The sequence below is a fragment of the Centruroides vittatus genome, unplaced genomic scaffold (genome assembly GCF_030686945.1).
Source record: "Centruroides vittatus isolate TY-2023 unplaced genomic scaffold, ASM3068694v2 contig_5, whole genome shotgun sequence".
In the NCBI taxonomy this organism is placed as follows: domain Eukaryota; kingdom Metazoa; phylum Arthropoda; class Arachnida; order Scorpiones; family Buthidae; genus Centruroides; species Centruroides vittatus.
Window position 1 is genome coordinate 1,534,025 of NW_027122286.1, and position 16,599 is coordinate 1,550,623.

The 16,599-nt window shown below is 29.9% G+C and overlaps 1 protein-coding gene across 1 annotated transcript; it reads right to left on the bottom strand.

The window, feature by feature from the left end:
- Positions 1-2,883: 2,883 nt before the first annotated feature.
- LOC136978207 (uncharacterized) lies at positions 2,884-13,997 on the bottom strand. Its single transcript, XM_067273864.1, has 24 exons — positions 13,865-13,997; positions 13,654-13,792; positions 13,392-13,589; positions 11,029-11,168; positions 10,799-10,943; positions 10,562-10,727; positions 10,231-10,496; positions 9,980-10,170; positions 9,641-9,914; positions 9,434-9,581; positions 9,243-9,364; positions 8,243-9,184; positions 8,130-8,174; positions 7,105-7,581; positions 6,694-7,041; positions 5,154-5,639; positions 4,907-5,005; positions 4,693-4,847; positions 4,477-4,618; positions 4,167-4,415; positions 3,825-4,097; positions 3,625-3,753; positions 3,070-3,315; positions 2,884-3,006 (listed from the first exon to the last, which is right to left on the bottom strand). Exons 1-23 carry the CDS (start codon positions 13,916-13,918, stop codon positions 3,113-3,115), a joined length of 5,391 nt encoding a protein of 1,796 aa, XP_067129965.1. The 5' UTR covers positions 13,919-13,997; the 3' UTR covers positions 2,884-3,006; positions 3,070-3,112.
- Between the last annotated feature and the right edge of the window lie 2,602 nt (positions 13,998-16,599).

A 16,599-nucleotide genomic window follows, 5' to 3' on the forward strand; every position in this document is an offset into this window, starting at 1 on the left:
ATTTTCGTTTCCAAGAACGAGTTTTACCTTGAGTAACATAGAAGTTTTATTTAAAAGTATGAAAATTAATACCACTATATACAAGGCAAATATACTTTACGTACATATAAACTTCTATTTCTAAAATAGGCTTAAATTTTCCAAAACATTGTACTGGAATTGGATTTATCCGAGAGTTTGTTTTATTAGATAAGAATAACAAATAGTCAAAATCACATCACAATAGCAATGAAATTGTAGTGTTAGAAAATTGGTCACAGTGAGCAGAATTTTCTTCAAAGTGCGGTAGCGAACAGCATGAGATTTCCGTTTTTTACTTGTTTATAAAAAAAACTAGCAGATGAGCCCGGCGTTACTCGGGCAAAAAGTAACGATACCAAAGATTAAGATTATTAGATTACAGTCGATCTTACCCATTTTCACCGGGTGCAAGAATTAGGTCCACCCGTATTCCGAGGCTAATTAGAGAATTTTTAGATGAGTAAAAATATGTTCGATTTCCCGCAAAAACGCAAAAAACCGCATCTAAAATAGTACATTAGCAGCTCAGTTTTTCAGGGTATTATCCTTAATCCTCTCTCTCTGTGGGGGAATTTCGAAAAATCCCTTCTTAGTGTACTGTACATTTTCATGACACACCGTGTACCAAATTTCAATTTTCAACTCCTAACCGTTTGGGCTCTATAATATAATCGAGATGGGTTGATAAGCGCAAAGATTTTATTCTTAGTATGTACCAGTTTGTAAGTTTATCGATTATGTATGTACTTTTTTTAACTCTCCGGCCTGTGGATACTAGGAACTTACGTATGCGCTGTAAGAATATGCTTAGTTTTCAGTTGAGTAGCATGTTCGTAACGTCCGAATAGTTCAATGTTTACCGGTATGTTATGACCGATGAAGTGATGATATATAAACATGGTATTTTAACTAAACACAGTGGCCATTTAACATCCCTATCCAGAGGCAAATGATGTTTCAGCAGTGTGCGTGAGTGATGCATGATTGTTCCAATGCTATAACAGAAGAATAATTTAGAATAACCTGTCTATCCTCTGGTCAGATAACATTGCAGAAATTCGTACAAAAAGTGAGCATTTTGTTAGAACATTTACAAAACTAAACTACAGTCTTCAGAGTCAATACAAAGATATAGATCAGTGTTTTTCAACCTTTTCGTCTCACGGCACACTTTAAATCACGTGATATTTTTTGAGGAAATTTAATTACGGGTTAAAGTAGTATTTGTAAACATTCTATCGTCATAGTATTTGCCACTTAAAACGGCATTGTTGTTCCTTAAAACAGCAGCAATAGTTATTTAAATGAATAATTTTAATTTACATAGGGTTTTAATTTGCATTTAAAAGTGGCGTGATAATTGACTTTAGAAACCTGCCCAATGTCCTGCTATATTAGAAATAGCACGACATTGGAGTTAAAATAATTTGAACTAAACATGGGCAATTATAGATGAAATTTTCTTTACATCAAAAATGCATTTTAAACGAAATAACCCGGTGTTATGCACATAGTTTTGCTCGTAAATATATATTTTTTACTACATTATACGTTTCTATTATATGAGTTTTTCAAAGTGGTTTTAATTTTGTCGTTTATTGTTCTTTGGGCTTCTTTCGAAGATTATTTAATAACCTTCAAAACTTTTCACTGCACACCGGTTGAAAATCACTGATGTAGACGGTCGAACGTGACGTTATAGATAGCAGGTAGCATTCCTACTGTCACTGTTTCCCAAGTCTCTCGTCGACTACTTCGTCAATACCAAGCAGAGTTAATGGGTACGCATCATACTTTAATGCTTTTAGGCGACTCTATAAGGAAAATTCAGAGGGATAGACAATCTGGGGAAAGTGGTGGCCATGGATCAAAAAAGCCGCTGACTCTATATTCCACACTAGACGTCGATGGTAAAATGCATTTGGTGTCGCGTATGTCGAGTGCATCGTGGAGCACACGCTGCTCAGTGGTGCACATTGACATTCTACATTTCATTCTGGGAGAAAAAGTACCTTGTTAGTCCATAAAATTTTTAAACAAAAAACCCGAAGCATGTTTTTAAATAGGTTTCTCTCAGGTTTTTCCTGCTGATGAAAAGTTGCTCCATGCATAAATTATTGCATGAGCGAACTGGAAATAATATCAAATTAGTCAAGAAAATATAACTGAAGAATTTGGAACCTAGAAATCTGAAAAACGTGTTTTAAGTAAAGTTAAGAAAAAAAAATCTACATTTAAATTCTCAATAGTTTATTCTTTCAAGTAAACAAATATTTTAAACAGTTAAATTTGTCAACAAATTTTTCAAAGAACTAACAGTTAATTTTTGAAACGAGTAATAGAACAAGTTAACAGTTAATTTTTGAGTAACGTTGACACTCCGATGGCAAATTCTTTCCACGAGAACCTGAAAATATTTAGAATATATAATAAATGATTATTTTATTATAATAAAAAAAAACAATAAATATAATAAATGAATTTAAATAACTTACACTCAAACCTTTTTTTGTGCGGTCTATTTTTGTGCGATTCTTTATTTGTGTGATTTGTTTTGTGTGTTTTTTGTGCGCGGTATATAAATTTCAATCAAATTGGTATACTGCACAAAAATAATTGCACAAAACACATTGCACGTATAAAAAAATCGCACAAAAACAGGTTTGAGTGTATTTAAATTTATTTACCTTTCGAGATGGCTTTTAATAAAATCGAAGTTTTCTTTCCGGCAACAATTATGTACAGTTGATTGTCCAGGAATAAGATCTCTAAATCTTGCACGTCACTAATCCAAATAGGAAATTCTTTAGTAAAACCGCTTTCGCCTTCAAATCTGTAGATATTGATGAAACTAGAATTTGCTATTATGAGATAAAGCTCGCGCTGAATGCCATATTCAAACAGTTTGACATGTTTTACGTTCTCAAATGGAATATTTTGGTATAGAACAAATGGAATTACATTTCTTCCTCTATTTCTATAAATCTGAATACAAAATAGATAAGTTGTAAAAGTAATAAGAATCACACAATAAGAAGACAGACATACCTTTACAGAAGACACTTCTAATGATTCGTTCCTGAAGTTTTCCTCAGAAAACAATAAATAATGATAAATACTTCGAGTAAAGTGTAGTAAGTTTTCTATTTTTGCGTCCGGGAAGGATTTGCATTTTTCTACCATATTTATCATAAATTGCACTGAGTCCACAAGGACAAAAGGATTGAGTACAGACCCTACCGATGACTACGAAGAGATTCCAGTTCGTAGAAAACAATTCTACGCTCGTTACGTCTATTTAAAAAATAGGAAAAAAAACTATTTTCAAAACAAAAATTTTTCATAAAGTTAATAGTATACGCAGCCTATGGTTTATGTAAGGCTCATAGATACAGGGTAACCCAAAAACAGTTAACCGTATTTTTTGCAAGCACTTAATTTTTGCAAGAAAATTAGAAATTTACGAAAAGTATTAATATTAAAATCATTTTCGTAAATTGAACGAGAATATCATTAATATTTTCAAAAACTAAACTGACTTTGGGCTACTCTATGGAATCTCACTAGGAGACATTAACAATCTGTTAAATATCTTATTCTTACTTTTACAATCTTGAAAATCTTTCACATTATTTTTTGAAAAAAGGACGCATCTGTTATGAACCACGATCAATTTGGCTACATTTTCGATCAAGGCGATGTGAGTGGCTTCAAATTCGGTTGTTAAAATATCTATTAAAAGAACATTTGAATTAAAAAAGAAAAAGTTAAATATTTAAGGAAGTATCGCGAAAAATACTTACAATTTGTTCTTCTTGAAGATCTGAATCTATTCAAGTTAATTTTCTTACTTTCTAACAACAATCGAGCTTTTTCTTTGGAAATTTTAATATTACTAACGTGACAGCCTTGTTCTTGGTCACGTGTTTCGTTAACAAACGAGAAAGAAATCACTTTCTCGCTCCCGGGCAATTGATAAAAATGAATTGTTCTCGTGTTTTGATCGGCAACTACTTTAGATGCGGACACGCGCAAAAAATTGCAATCTATGAATTCGTATAACAAGGTAAAAGAATCTAAAAAAAGAAAAAAAATTGTTATTACAGATAAATTTCTATTAATTTGAAAGATTTAGAGAAACCCACTTTTTATAATTTGTTCTATTCTTTCAATTGCCAAAGTTTGATTTCTTATGATCCTCTCAATTACTTTCTTCCTATTTCTTATAGTTAGTGAGGAACGTTTTATATCATTAACAATAATGCTAGGCCGATGATCATTGAAACTTTCTGTTACGCTTATATCGTACGTGATCAACGTGTGAACACTTGTAACCATATGTTCATCTTTAAAAAATTTTTCCACTTCATAAACGTCTCTTCCATTAATAATACCTAGAAAGATCATCTGTAAATTTTGTTTATAACAACATTTAAAAAGCACGAGTATACATACCTGTCACATTTATATTATTGATTTTTATTTTCGAAAAATTCATTCTTTCTATAAATTGTTCGCTATTTAATGTTATTAAATCTTGCAGATTTATTCCATGCACAGTTGTAGCCTTTATATTTTTAAAGAAAACAGCAATTCCCTAAAATAAAATGAAAATTGCTATAAAGCCTAATTAGAAAGAATATAAGCATGAAGAAACGCTAGCTTATTTACTTCTAAATGAGTTAATGAAACTCCTATTTCATTTATAAACGTTGGAAAACTTGGTTTATCCGATATGTTTAAACCATTGAAGAAACCTTTCAGTTGAATGTCTATGTTTATATGCAAATTCTCAAATGTTTTCTTGCCTGTTATGACTTGCGTATCTATAAAAAAATTAACACAGTCTTTATACAGGATTGACTGAGAATACAAGCAAACTGACCTTTAGATGTAACCAGTAAGAAGTTTACAAAAGGAATCCCGTTTATAGTTTTCACATACAAATTTTTCATTTCAACGTTACCCTCAATAGTCTTCGTTCCTGAAAATTAGAGCTTATCAAGTATTTAAAATCGAATTAAAATCTACTAATGTGAGATAGATATTTAATTATACCAAGGGCTAAAAGCAATCTTTGTAATAATTTCGTTATTTAAATCACTTATATACAGCGATTCTGTTTAACTCACCCGTAATACTGCCAACTTCTTTATTCGAATATACTACATCCTCTGCCCATGTTTGAATATTGATATTATTAACATACTGCCTTACTAAGACATTTCCATCGACATGCACATTACTGCGCACTATAACCTGGTCAAAATTAAAACTTTTAGATATGCGATGTTGCCCATGAATGGTAACGATGTCCTGTGCAATATTACAAAAAGCCATATCATTTATATATTCGGCAAAGATTTCCTCCTCGACGTAAATTGGATCGTCAGTCGTCACGTTTTTGAAAACGATCTTTCCATTTAAATCGTTGACCACTCCCGTTACCCACAAGTTTTCAATTATAACTTCTTCCAAAAAATTTAAATTTCCATGGATTGAGATTGAATTCCCGTATTTTAATACAGATTCGTTCAATTCTGTTATATTTATTTCCGATATGAAGGTGGAAACTTCCAATTGTCCATTTAAAACAACCTTATCAAAAGTAAATATTCCTGTAAAAAGAAAAAAATAATATAAAATGATTGTTAAGTTCGTATTATACATTACGTCCAATTTACAGGATGATACGGTCTTCTCATAGACCACCCTACTGTATAATATAATAAATCCCTTTACTTAAGCAGTAAAATCTGAATAAAACCTGCCTAAACGGAAAAAATATTCGGTACAGTGCGATTTTCGTCTTAAAAAATTCAGTAAAATGTGTAATTTAAAAAAAACAAAATTGAATTTATTACAAAATTTCAAAGTTGTACAATATTTAAAAAAACCTTTAATAAACTTCAGATATTTTTCATTTATACGACCTTGTTTGATATACAGTGTTAAAATTTTCTATATTTCGTCTATAGTAATACTATAGACGAAATATACTAAACTAAAAACTAAAAAGCTAAGAACGATTAACATGAAATATTACACACTGCAAGATTAAGGACTGATCAGTGTTCTCATGGAATTGTTATATAAAAAAAAGATCTAGCTAAGTGCTATTTTGTTAAGCCATGCCACATTAAAATGGAGCTTCAAAGCATCAATAGTTAAAATTTCTCCAGCAAAGTGAGTAATGTGAAAATATTCAAGAAAAGATTTAGTTCTCGAAAGTGATAACTACTAATTGTTAGTTGTATGTATGTATGTATGTATATATATATATATATACATACACACACACACTACTAATGTGTATAGTACATGTTATAAAGATAAAGATAGAAAATAGTCAATTATATAAACAGTTAAATTTGATATGAAATGAAATATGAACTCGAATAAACTGTTCGTTTTTCATAAGAGATTAGTCTTCAGCTTTACCAAGCTTTACATTACCATTTAAATATAAATCGAGCAGTTAAACTAGACATTTGAAATTTTAAAAATATTACAATAGTAAAATTTTATTTCGTATTTCTCAAGTTTTGCAAATTGATATTCGAGCAATTTAAAAGTCTGAAAATAAGATAAACTAAACCCTTTTGAATTTAGCTTCTGTAACCAATCCGATGTGTTATAATTATATCTGTAGAAAAATAGACGTCAGTTTACCTGTAATATTTTGTTCTGTATTCTTTGTTAAGAAATTCGAAAATTCTATATTGTTGATAGAAGCAACGTACAGATTTCCTCGAATGAAAAAATTCTCTAAGAATTCAGTTTTACCATAGATGGTAGCGTTACTTCCTTGCGTAACGCTGTTCTCTAGCAAATATTGAATATCCACCTCATTCACGATGCGTGCTGAGAGATTTCCTCTCACCAATATTTCCTCGAACTTCATGGTATCCATAAATTTAATTACATCATTTATCCTTACTGCTCTCGAATTTATATCTGCGAAGTTTATTTCATTTACTCCATAGCGTGTAGTGACATTGCATAAAAATTGACTCGTTCCTGCAATTAAAAAAGTGATAAAAACTCATCTGGAAAGAAAGATGATGATTTATTTATAATTACCTGTGAATGTCTTCTCTCCATAGATTTTCTCATTTTTACTTAAAGATACAACATTAGTAAGGAACTCCGTGAAGTTCCTCAAATTGTTTACACTCCCTAAAACATTCAAATTGTTTACAGTTGCGTGAAAAATTTGATAAATCCCTGTTAATTCCTGATTCGAATCTAACGTTACTCTTTCTTGCAGTAATCTTTCTACTTTTTCGTTATTAATAAAATCTATTTGAAGATGATTATCAACTGTCAGGTTATTCAAAGAAGATTCAAAAAATGTTTTCTTGCCAGTCACAGTCTGTTGTATGGATCTGAGCATTACATCGTCATGAAAACTTATCGAGTTTATTGTACTTGCAACCTCCAAGTCGTTCAATACTTGTACATTCTCAAAAGTTATATTTATAGGAATCAGATTTCTTTCTTTAAGAGATATAGAATTACTTCTTAGGTATTTCAAATCCACATTTTTTATTCTTCCTTCTGAAAATATAAGAAAAACATTGCATTTTTTTAAATCGTAAATTAGTTGTAAACTACAGGATAGCCCAAAACTCAACTGTTTTAAAAGTAAAAAAGGAGCTTTATTAGTAGAAACGAGATTAAAGTTTAGAGAAACTATTTAAAAAGTTATCTTAAATTTTATAGCATTCTTTAGTGAAAATCTTCAGAAAAAGGAAACACTGCAAGAACTGGATTTAGATAACTTAATTGTTCTTATTTCTAACATTTTTAATATGTAAATCACTTGAGAAACGGATGATTTAACGCCTAGAATACATTTTTCACTACTGCATAGTTATGTTTTAATCAGTTTTGCAAGGAAAAAATCATTAATCTGAAAGTTTTGTAATTCATACTTCACAAACACATCGTAAATTGAAACAGCAATATTGTATCCTATTCTCATGGAACTGGAGCAATTGAGTCACGAATGTGCAGTTAAAGTTTAAGCATTTTATCCGTTGTTAACTAAACTTTTTCGATTATTCGATTTTTGGACCATCCTGTAAATAAGAAGGATACAATACCTAGGTTCTTTTCACATGTCACAAAACCCTTAAATGTTTTCTTTCCTACAAAACGAAAAATGTATATTCAGCTCTTGAAAATAGCAATGAATAAGAAATTAAATAAATCTTACCTCTAATAAACTGATCGCCTTTAGTTAACAAGAAGTCTTTCGATATATTAAAACTGTTAATTTTACCATTAAGCACAACATCTTCGACATTGAAAGATTCGATAAATCTATACGATCCTGTAATTTCAACAACTTCGTCGTGAATAAATATTAAATCGTGATAAAACTCCTCAAATGTCCCATTCAAGCCGAGCAACTGTTCTACATTTATAGAAGATCCCTTTTCTGTACGGTGCCAACTTTCTTGGAAATCTTTCCATACTCTGTAGAGGCGGGTTATATTAATTCCATCAAATAACCCGATTATTTGAACGTTATTTATTATGACTTCGGTAGTAAAAACTTGATATTCTTCCACTTTTTGATCCACAGTAAAAGTAATCACGTCTTGAGGCAAATTTAGATCATTTACTTTTCCAAAAACTCGCACGTCATCTGCTATAACTTCACTAAAAATTTTCTCCGCAAAAATCGTACTAGTTTTATGTTTTTGTACTAAATCATCTGGAATTCTAAGCCCATTTAAATTCTCAATAATCAGACTTTCTTTAAAAATTACATTCTCGAAACTTATCTCCCCCGCGATGATACAAGTACTATCAGTTCTTGCAAAATTTGAAAAATTCAAGGTTTTTCCGTTTATTTGCTGTACTTCCAATGATCTAAACTTTAACAGTTTTTCGAAGCTTAGTTTCCCTCTTACGTGCTGATCACCCTCTATTTTTAATGAAGTACGGTTCAGTTCTTCTACAACAATTCCATCAATAATTGGTACCACTACTTCTTCCATTACTTCTACCAATTCGACGAATTGCAGAGGGATAACAACAACACGATCTTCACTTAAAATCACTAAATCATCTTCTATATTCAAATCGTTCACGTTACCACTTACCGTAATATCTCCGTTAACAGTTAAAATAGATGAACATTTAACGGATCCTGAAATATTTAAAGATTGTAGCACTGTTGCAAGGATGTAAAGATATAAAATAAATACCTGTTATGGTTTGGTGGAAATTTGTTAGCATAACATCTTCGTTTATGTTGAGCCCATTCAGATTTTCAACTTCGAGCGTGTTTACTAACAAAGGCATTGTAAAAGTGATTGTTCCAGGAGCACTTAAAATACATAAAAAATTAGAATATTTTTACACATATATTTGAATAATTAAAAAAAAAAGACCTTACAAATATAGAGTATTTTGTAAAGCAGTGACATTGATATCATTTACTCTTTCTAAGTACAAATCGGTTGTGATTATTTCTGAGATATCAAATCTTCCACTTATCTTCTTTCCTCCAGTGATTTCACAATCTTCCCCAATCAAAACGAAATCTGCGATAGATATTTTCTAATAAAATTCTATTTTCGACAAATTTATTTCCTTCACTTACCATTAGTTTCGTGAATAAGAAGATCGACAGAATCTTCCAAATTTATTAATGTTATTCTAAACTCTTCAATTTTTCCCTTTGCTTCGTCCATCGTTATTTCAGAATCTTTAACCTTGGCATTTTGATAAGTCAAAGTTTCAGCAAGAAGGGTACCAAAGATCGTTATTTTATTAAAATATTGTGTTACACGTAGCAATTCTGTGTCCGGTTTTACGGCATGGTTTAAAACATTACTAATTAAATTCATATTATATTCTTGTTGTAGAAGCATATCCTGAAAATGATTTCGGAAATTAAAAGGATTTCGTCGCGGAACAATTAGTGAGATACTGAACAAACCTTTAATTCATTCATTTCTTTTGAGATAACGTTCAAGAATTGATATACGGGATTATCAGTTTCCTTAAGCGTACTGTTGATGGATACAAGAGAACTTTTTCTTCCTTCAAAGAATAAGAGATACGGCTTCCTCATATGCTCGAAACTAGTTATAGTTCCCGGAATGGGAAGTAATTCACGATAATTTTTCGCTAGAAATTATACACAATAAAAATATAGCTTACAAAAGGCTACAAAATCATATGATTTACCTGCTCTGATAAATCTTTCCATTTCTCCATGCCATACAAATACAGATAATTTGTTACTTAATAACAGCAATATTACCTCATCCCTACAAGTTGGGATGGAGAAACTGAACCATTGTTTTGCACCATTCTCGGAAAAGTTCTGCTTTACGAAAAAGCCATCTGTTGTCCATTCGTATAAATTTTGTACATAACTCCCAGCAATTGCTAAGAAACGCTTAAAACCCAACCTAAAAGTTTCTATGTCTTTAATCTTCTCTCCTTTTATTCTAAAAAATTAAATATTTTCTTCAATAAAAGTATATCTTTAGAAATAACTTAAGAATCTACTCACGAATTCACATATTCTGCACTTGTTAGATAATAATCTAGTCGATATATGTGCACTGCGGAACGTGTAGCCATTGCAACGTAATCGAGTCCATCGACAGTAAACACTTCAATGTCAACTGCGTCTGGAGCGATTGCGTGAAAAATCGTTACGAAAGTTTTAGTATCATCTATAAAGGAAAAGAAAGCTTCGTTTATTATTAAGCTATTTGAAGAAATTACACTCGCTCAATCAACATACCATTGCTCTTTTCTATGATCTTATCAATTCCTCGATAGTTCTCGAAGAGAATAATCAGAGAGAAGTGATCCCATTCGTAATGAGATTTAATATAGCATAATTTCAATGGTTTTAACGTGCCTTTCATCTTTAACGGTTTTACAGTCTTAAAAGAAACCAAACAATGTTATTACTTTGTATATAATTCATAATTTTAAATAATCTAATCGAAAAAAATTCTTAATAGAAACCTCGAGAATCATTGTTTCCATATTGTCATTCCATTGAAAAACCCTCAGAAAACAGTCATAATTGCATTCGATCATTGCCAGATGAAATATCTTTTTATATTTAATTTCTATAATGCACATAAGAGCATCTACTACTTCACCTGAAAGTTGAGAGAGGGAAAAACATTACAATATACCATTAGTGTAAATTTGCTTAAATCTTATTCGTGCCTAAATCGTACAGTCATTTTTTTTTTAATTTTGCATAAACACATTGGATGAATATCAACTAGTCCACCCTATGAAAGAAGCAAAGAATATGTAAAGATTGCTCTATGCAAAAATATTTAAAAAGAAGATTGTTTTACGTTATTTCTTAATAAATATTTCTCACATTTTAAAGGTTTTATGTTAGTAATCGATAATTCTGGCCAATAATGTACGATCGTGTGTTAAGTTTTTTTTTCTTTGACGATGTTTAGGCGACAAGAAAAGAAGTCTTTAAGATACCTTTATTCTTTTCTAGCATGATTGATGTCAACTTGATCTGCGGGCTTAATTCATATCCTTGCCAGTTGCTTGAGAACAATAATGTACGAGTAATTTTTTACATGAAAATGTCTAAAAGTACTACGGTTGCAAAAAAGCGATATGGAGAAAACTTTTAAAAAAATATATAATAGTATCATGAAGTTTAATCAGATGTTTTTACATAATATCAAAGCCAGCATTTAAAGCATATTTGAAAAAAGTACAAAAAAATTGGAAGACCCACAAGACCAAACATTTGGAATTTTTTCTTCGTCGCTATTGTAACTGATAAACGACTGTACCAAAGAACTCTGAACTTTAAGATTTCGTAAACCTGCAAGTGTACTATCCTCAACAAAAGCACAAATGTCAATACACAGTTTATGCCTCTTAATTTTGTTATTTACCATATTCTTAGAATATTGTAAATAAAGGAACATGAAGATAAGATTGCCTACTGGAAGATCCGTCCTAGCCAGATCTTTTGTTTATTGTATGAATGCAGTTAAATTAACTAGCTATGCTAATTTTTAAAAGAAAACGCATTGACAAATAATTTGAAAAGAGAAGACCACCAAATAGTTACATAACTGCTCTGTCAATGGACGAATAGTGTTGAAATTATTTTTAAAATTTAAGCATTTCATAAAAAGTGAGCTAAGCTGGAAAAAAGTGATAAAAAGCAAATCCTTCTCATTTTAGATGACCACTCGATTCATGCCATTAATCGAGCCGGGGTATAGAAATTGTAATGCTGTACCTACAAGCTCAAACATAAAATCCAACTCCCGAACAAACCTTTTTGTTGCTGCAAAGACTTTGCAGCATCATTTTAATGAATTTTCCGCAAATTGAATGCGTAAATCACCCTGGGAGGATAATTAAACAATTGAACATATCCGAGATTTACGAATAGCATATCCTTGAATATATCTAAAGACTGCTTTACGTGATTTTGAGCCATGTGGATTGCATCCTTACGATCGTTACAAAGAAATAAGGAGTATGCAGCAGTCGAGAATGATCAATAGAATCAATGATATTCATTCAGTCTACAAGCCAGAACGTAGAACACGCAAAGAATCTATGAGAATTAGCATCTCTGCAGCATTTAATGTCCACTGATGACTGCCAAAATAGTTACCTTTAGGCCTAAGAGTACAGAGCTTGAAGATTTGTCATCTCCTATAAGCCGAACTGTAGTAGTTAAAAAAAACTACATTACGTACAAAACTAAATATTACGAAAAACTAAAATCACAAATGTTGCCTTCTAGTCTTTATAAAAAAAATTTAGAGAATACACTAGGATTAAAAAATAATAATCTTGAACTTTCGATAAAGATTTTTTGGAAAAACTTAAAGAAAATTACGAAAATAACACAAAGAAAAAGCAACAAAGTTGAATATTCTAGTTGATATCGCTTTATGTGCAATGAAAATATAAAGAAACCAGATTTAACGTACACAATGTCAAGGTTGGGAGCACGAAGTTATGTACAGGAGTTGAAAAGACGACTTACAAGTGTGATCAACGTACAGTACGTATTTAAGTAACAAGAGTCTTGTTCTTCTAAGTACGAATTAGGAACATCAAAGTACGAATTAGGAACATCAAAGTACGATTAAAGACCAATGTTCCGAATTGTTACTTTTGTTTAAATCTTGAAATTAAGATGACTGATTATTTTTGTTAATTAGAAGAAGTTTAATAGAAAATAATAATTAGAATTAACTTACAAATTTGCTATTTTGATTTACCTTAAGAGTTACATTTTGTGTACTAATTGATTTCTTGCGGAAGTACGATTTAAGCCAGCTTATGCTAATTGTTGCATTAATTTATGCAATTACCATCAAATTCTTCGTGCCAAAAACGGTTATTTTCCAAAAATTGAGACGATTCGCTTAATGTCGGCTCTCTCCATAGGGACAAATTATGTTGCTGTATTGCCAGTACGTAATCCGCATTGTTGAACCTGATATATCGCCATTTTTTAAACTGAGGAACCTCGAGAACTTTATAAATATTAAATGCATCAATCGAAATTTCTACAAAAATAAAATTTATGTTAAAATTTATGTTTATAAAGCATAAAAATTATGTTTAAAGTACCTTTCCTATTCCCCGTATTGGTGTCGGGAATGTAATGATACATGAAGTCATCAGAATCTAACTCATAAGAATCGAATTTTTTAATTAATTCGATAGTGATGCGATCTAATTCTCTGTTTAATCTATCTAAAAATGGTTCCTATTACGATAAACAGAAAATTTTAATTTTTATTCTTAAGAAGTAAAGTTGAATTTATTATAGAACACTTACTCTAGTGTTGTAAGTTACACCGATCAACCACCATAAAATCCACCACTTGATCATCCTAAATTAAACAGATTTTATTACATTTGAGTTTTATATCTATTAAAAGTAATTTAAAGATACTCAAATTTAATTAAAATAACATTTTTTGATAGATTAAATCATACATACGTGTTATCTTGGATATTTTGTAGCGAATCTGTCCTTCATCACTCAATAAATGAACAACGATTGCGTATGTTTATGCAAATAAATTACACATAAAAGTAACGAAATAATTTTCAGAATCACAACTTAAATTATTAAATAATAAGCTAAATAAGTAAAACAATAAAAACAAATTGAAAAATTAGTGTAAAAAACGTTTAAAAAATAAATAAGAATTCGGAATATGATGACGATTTTAATTGATAAAAATTCTTTTATAATTAAGTATTAATTAATATTTTTTAAAGATCGATTTTTTAAAAATGCTTAGAATTTAATTTATTCTAATAATGAAAATAATTAAAGTTTAGAGCCGTTATATAGTATTTATGATGGATAAGTCTTTAAAGGAGCATTTGCATTATTAGAATAGTGCATACCTTCACGAAAATTTGACGTCATTCCTATATTTTTTTAATAATGGGATCGAGTGAAATGACGCTAAATGCGCCCTCATTAATATAGGCTTTTATATATGTAAAACAGACGAAGACGTCGTCTAACTGACGTAATAACGTGTACTATTTTGATATAACAGTGTAATCTATTCTAACGCAGCCTATATATAAGTTATATATATTATAACGGAGGAAGTGTAAAATGACATCAAATTGACGTAATAGCGTACCTATAGTGTATACTATGCTGACAAACCGAATCGACTGACTTGTGTACATTATTATGTTAACGTGACGTAATTTATCCTTTTACTTCGACAAATATAACTTTAAAAAAGATTAAAATATGAGGGATTTATAACCACAAAATACAGGATAAAGAAAAAAAGAAAAATATTTGTGTTTATAAAATAAATAAAATCGTATTATTTATATTTTTTCTTATTCTTAATGGGACAGATAAGCTATTTTATAAGATCAGTAAATGGGGTGTTTCAGTGTAATATTATTGTTATTGCTATTGTTATTATTGTTAAGACTGTAAACGAAAGTTATTATAAACACATCAATATAGTAGGAACGCCTTTAACTTTTTCATGAATCAGGAAGCGAAGTGAAGATTTATGTTCGATAATTTATCTTTTTATTTGTTTATTATATTTCTTTTTTTTATACCTTGAGGGAGGTTTGTAGTGTTATGTACTGTACTTCGCCGAGAATCTGGTAGAGGGCGCCTCTTATGGAATCCAGCACAGCCCAAGGCATGAAAACATTTTCAAAGTAGTTTCACTTCAGTACGAAAACATCAGCGCTTCACCTTTCTCTCTGGTAGATATTTATTTTATTTTATTTACTTAATTATTTATTTGTAATAAATATTCTCATGTAAATAAATTAAATTTATATTTTCGAATTTTTACTTTAATTAAATATATATTTACTTTTAATTTTAATTTATTCAAATTAATAAGATGAAATCAAACTAAAAGAATCTCTAAAATGTGATTTTTAAAACTCTAAAAGATATAAAAGTTTATATCCTTTAAAGTTTTACGAATTTTTAACTAACTTTTTTTATTTTAAATTATTTTAGTTTCATTGCAATAATTATGAAGTAATTGCGATCGAAATTTAGTTAGAAACTCTAAAATATGTTTAATAGTTATTTAAAAAATGTATTTTTTATATAAATGATAATTTTAATTGTATATTTATAACTTTTATTAAGGGTCTTTATTTATAAAAATAGTTCATATTGATAATCTCATGTAAGCCAAAGTAAATGAACATAGTTATGTAAATAGCATATACGAGGCCCATCTCTTCCATCAAACAGTAAAAACACGAGGCCCTAAGATATAACTTCGTAGTATGAGGCCCTAAGCTGTAGATTGTTTAGTTTGTGTACGAGTAAATCTGGCACTATTCATAATCTTATTCAACGAACTAAATTATGTATAATTACAATATAATTGGCAAAATATAGCAAAAATAATAATAATAATAATTTTCGTAATAATCTCTGATTGTAAAAAAATTATTTATAATAATTAATAATTTATTTAATTTTCTCAAATTTTGCTTGAAAGTAACATACTTAAACTCGCTTATCAAGAAAATGATGAGAGAAAATTAATAATAAACACGCGCTTTTATTAAAATTAAAGAAGAAAATATGGAAGATGTAATCCGTTACAAAGAATATTAAGAAAATTTCCTAAATGTGATAAACCACGTATGACATATTTAACATTTTATTTACTTTTTAGTTAGGTCAAGGATGATACGCGAAACGGGATCTGACGAAGCGATGTAAATATTCAGTCTTGCCGTAACTAATAGCGTATGTAACATCTCATGTCGTATATTTACTTAAAAATGTCATTTGTACGCCATTATTGTTGGGTGTACTACGCTAATTTAAACGTCAAATGACGCAACGCTTAGTTTTATCAATGGGAGTCACGTGATATTTGATCAATCGGCAAAATAACGAATTTTTAAAAATTCGAATAAGTGTTGCCAGCTGACGAGTAAGCGATCTTAATTAAAATTTAAACGACTTTTGAATTATTAAATTAATTAGTTTGTTTACAGTTTAGCAGGAATTTTATATTTTAACGCAACATGTATTTA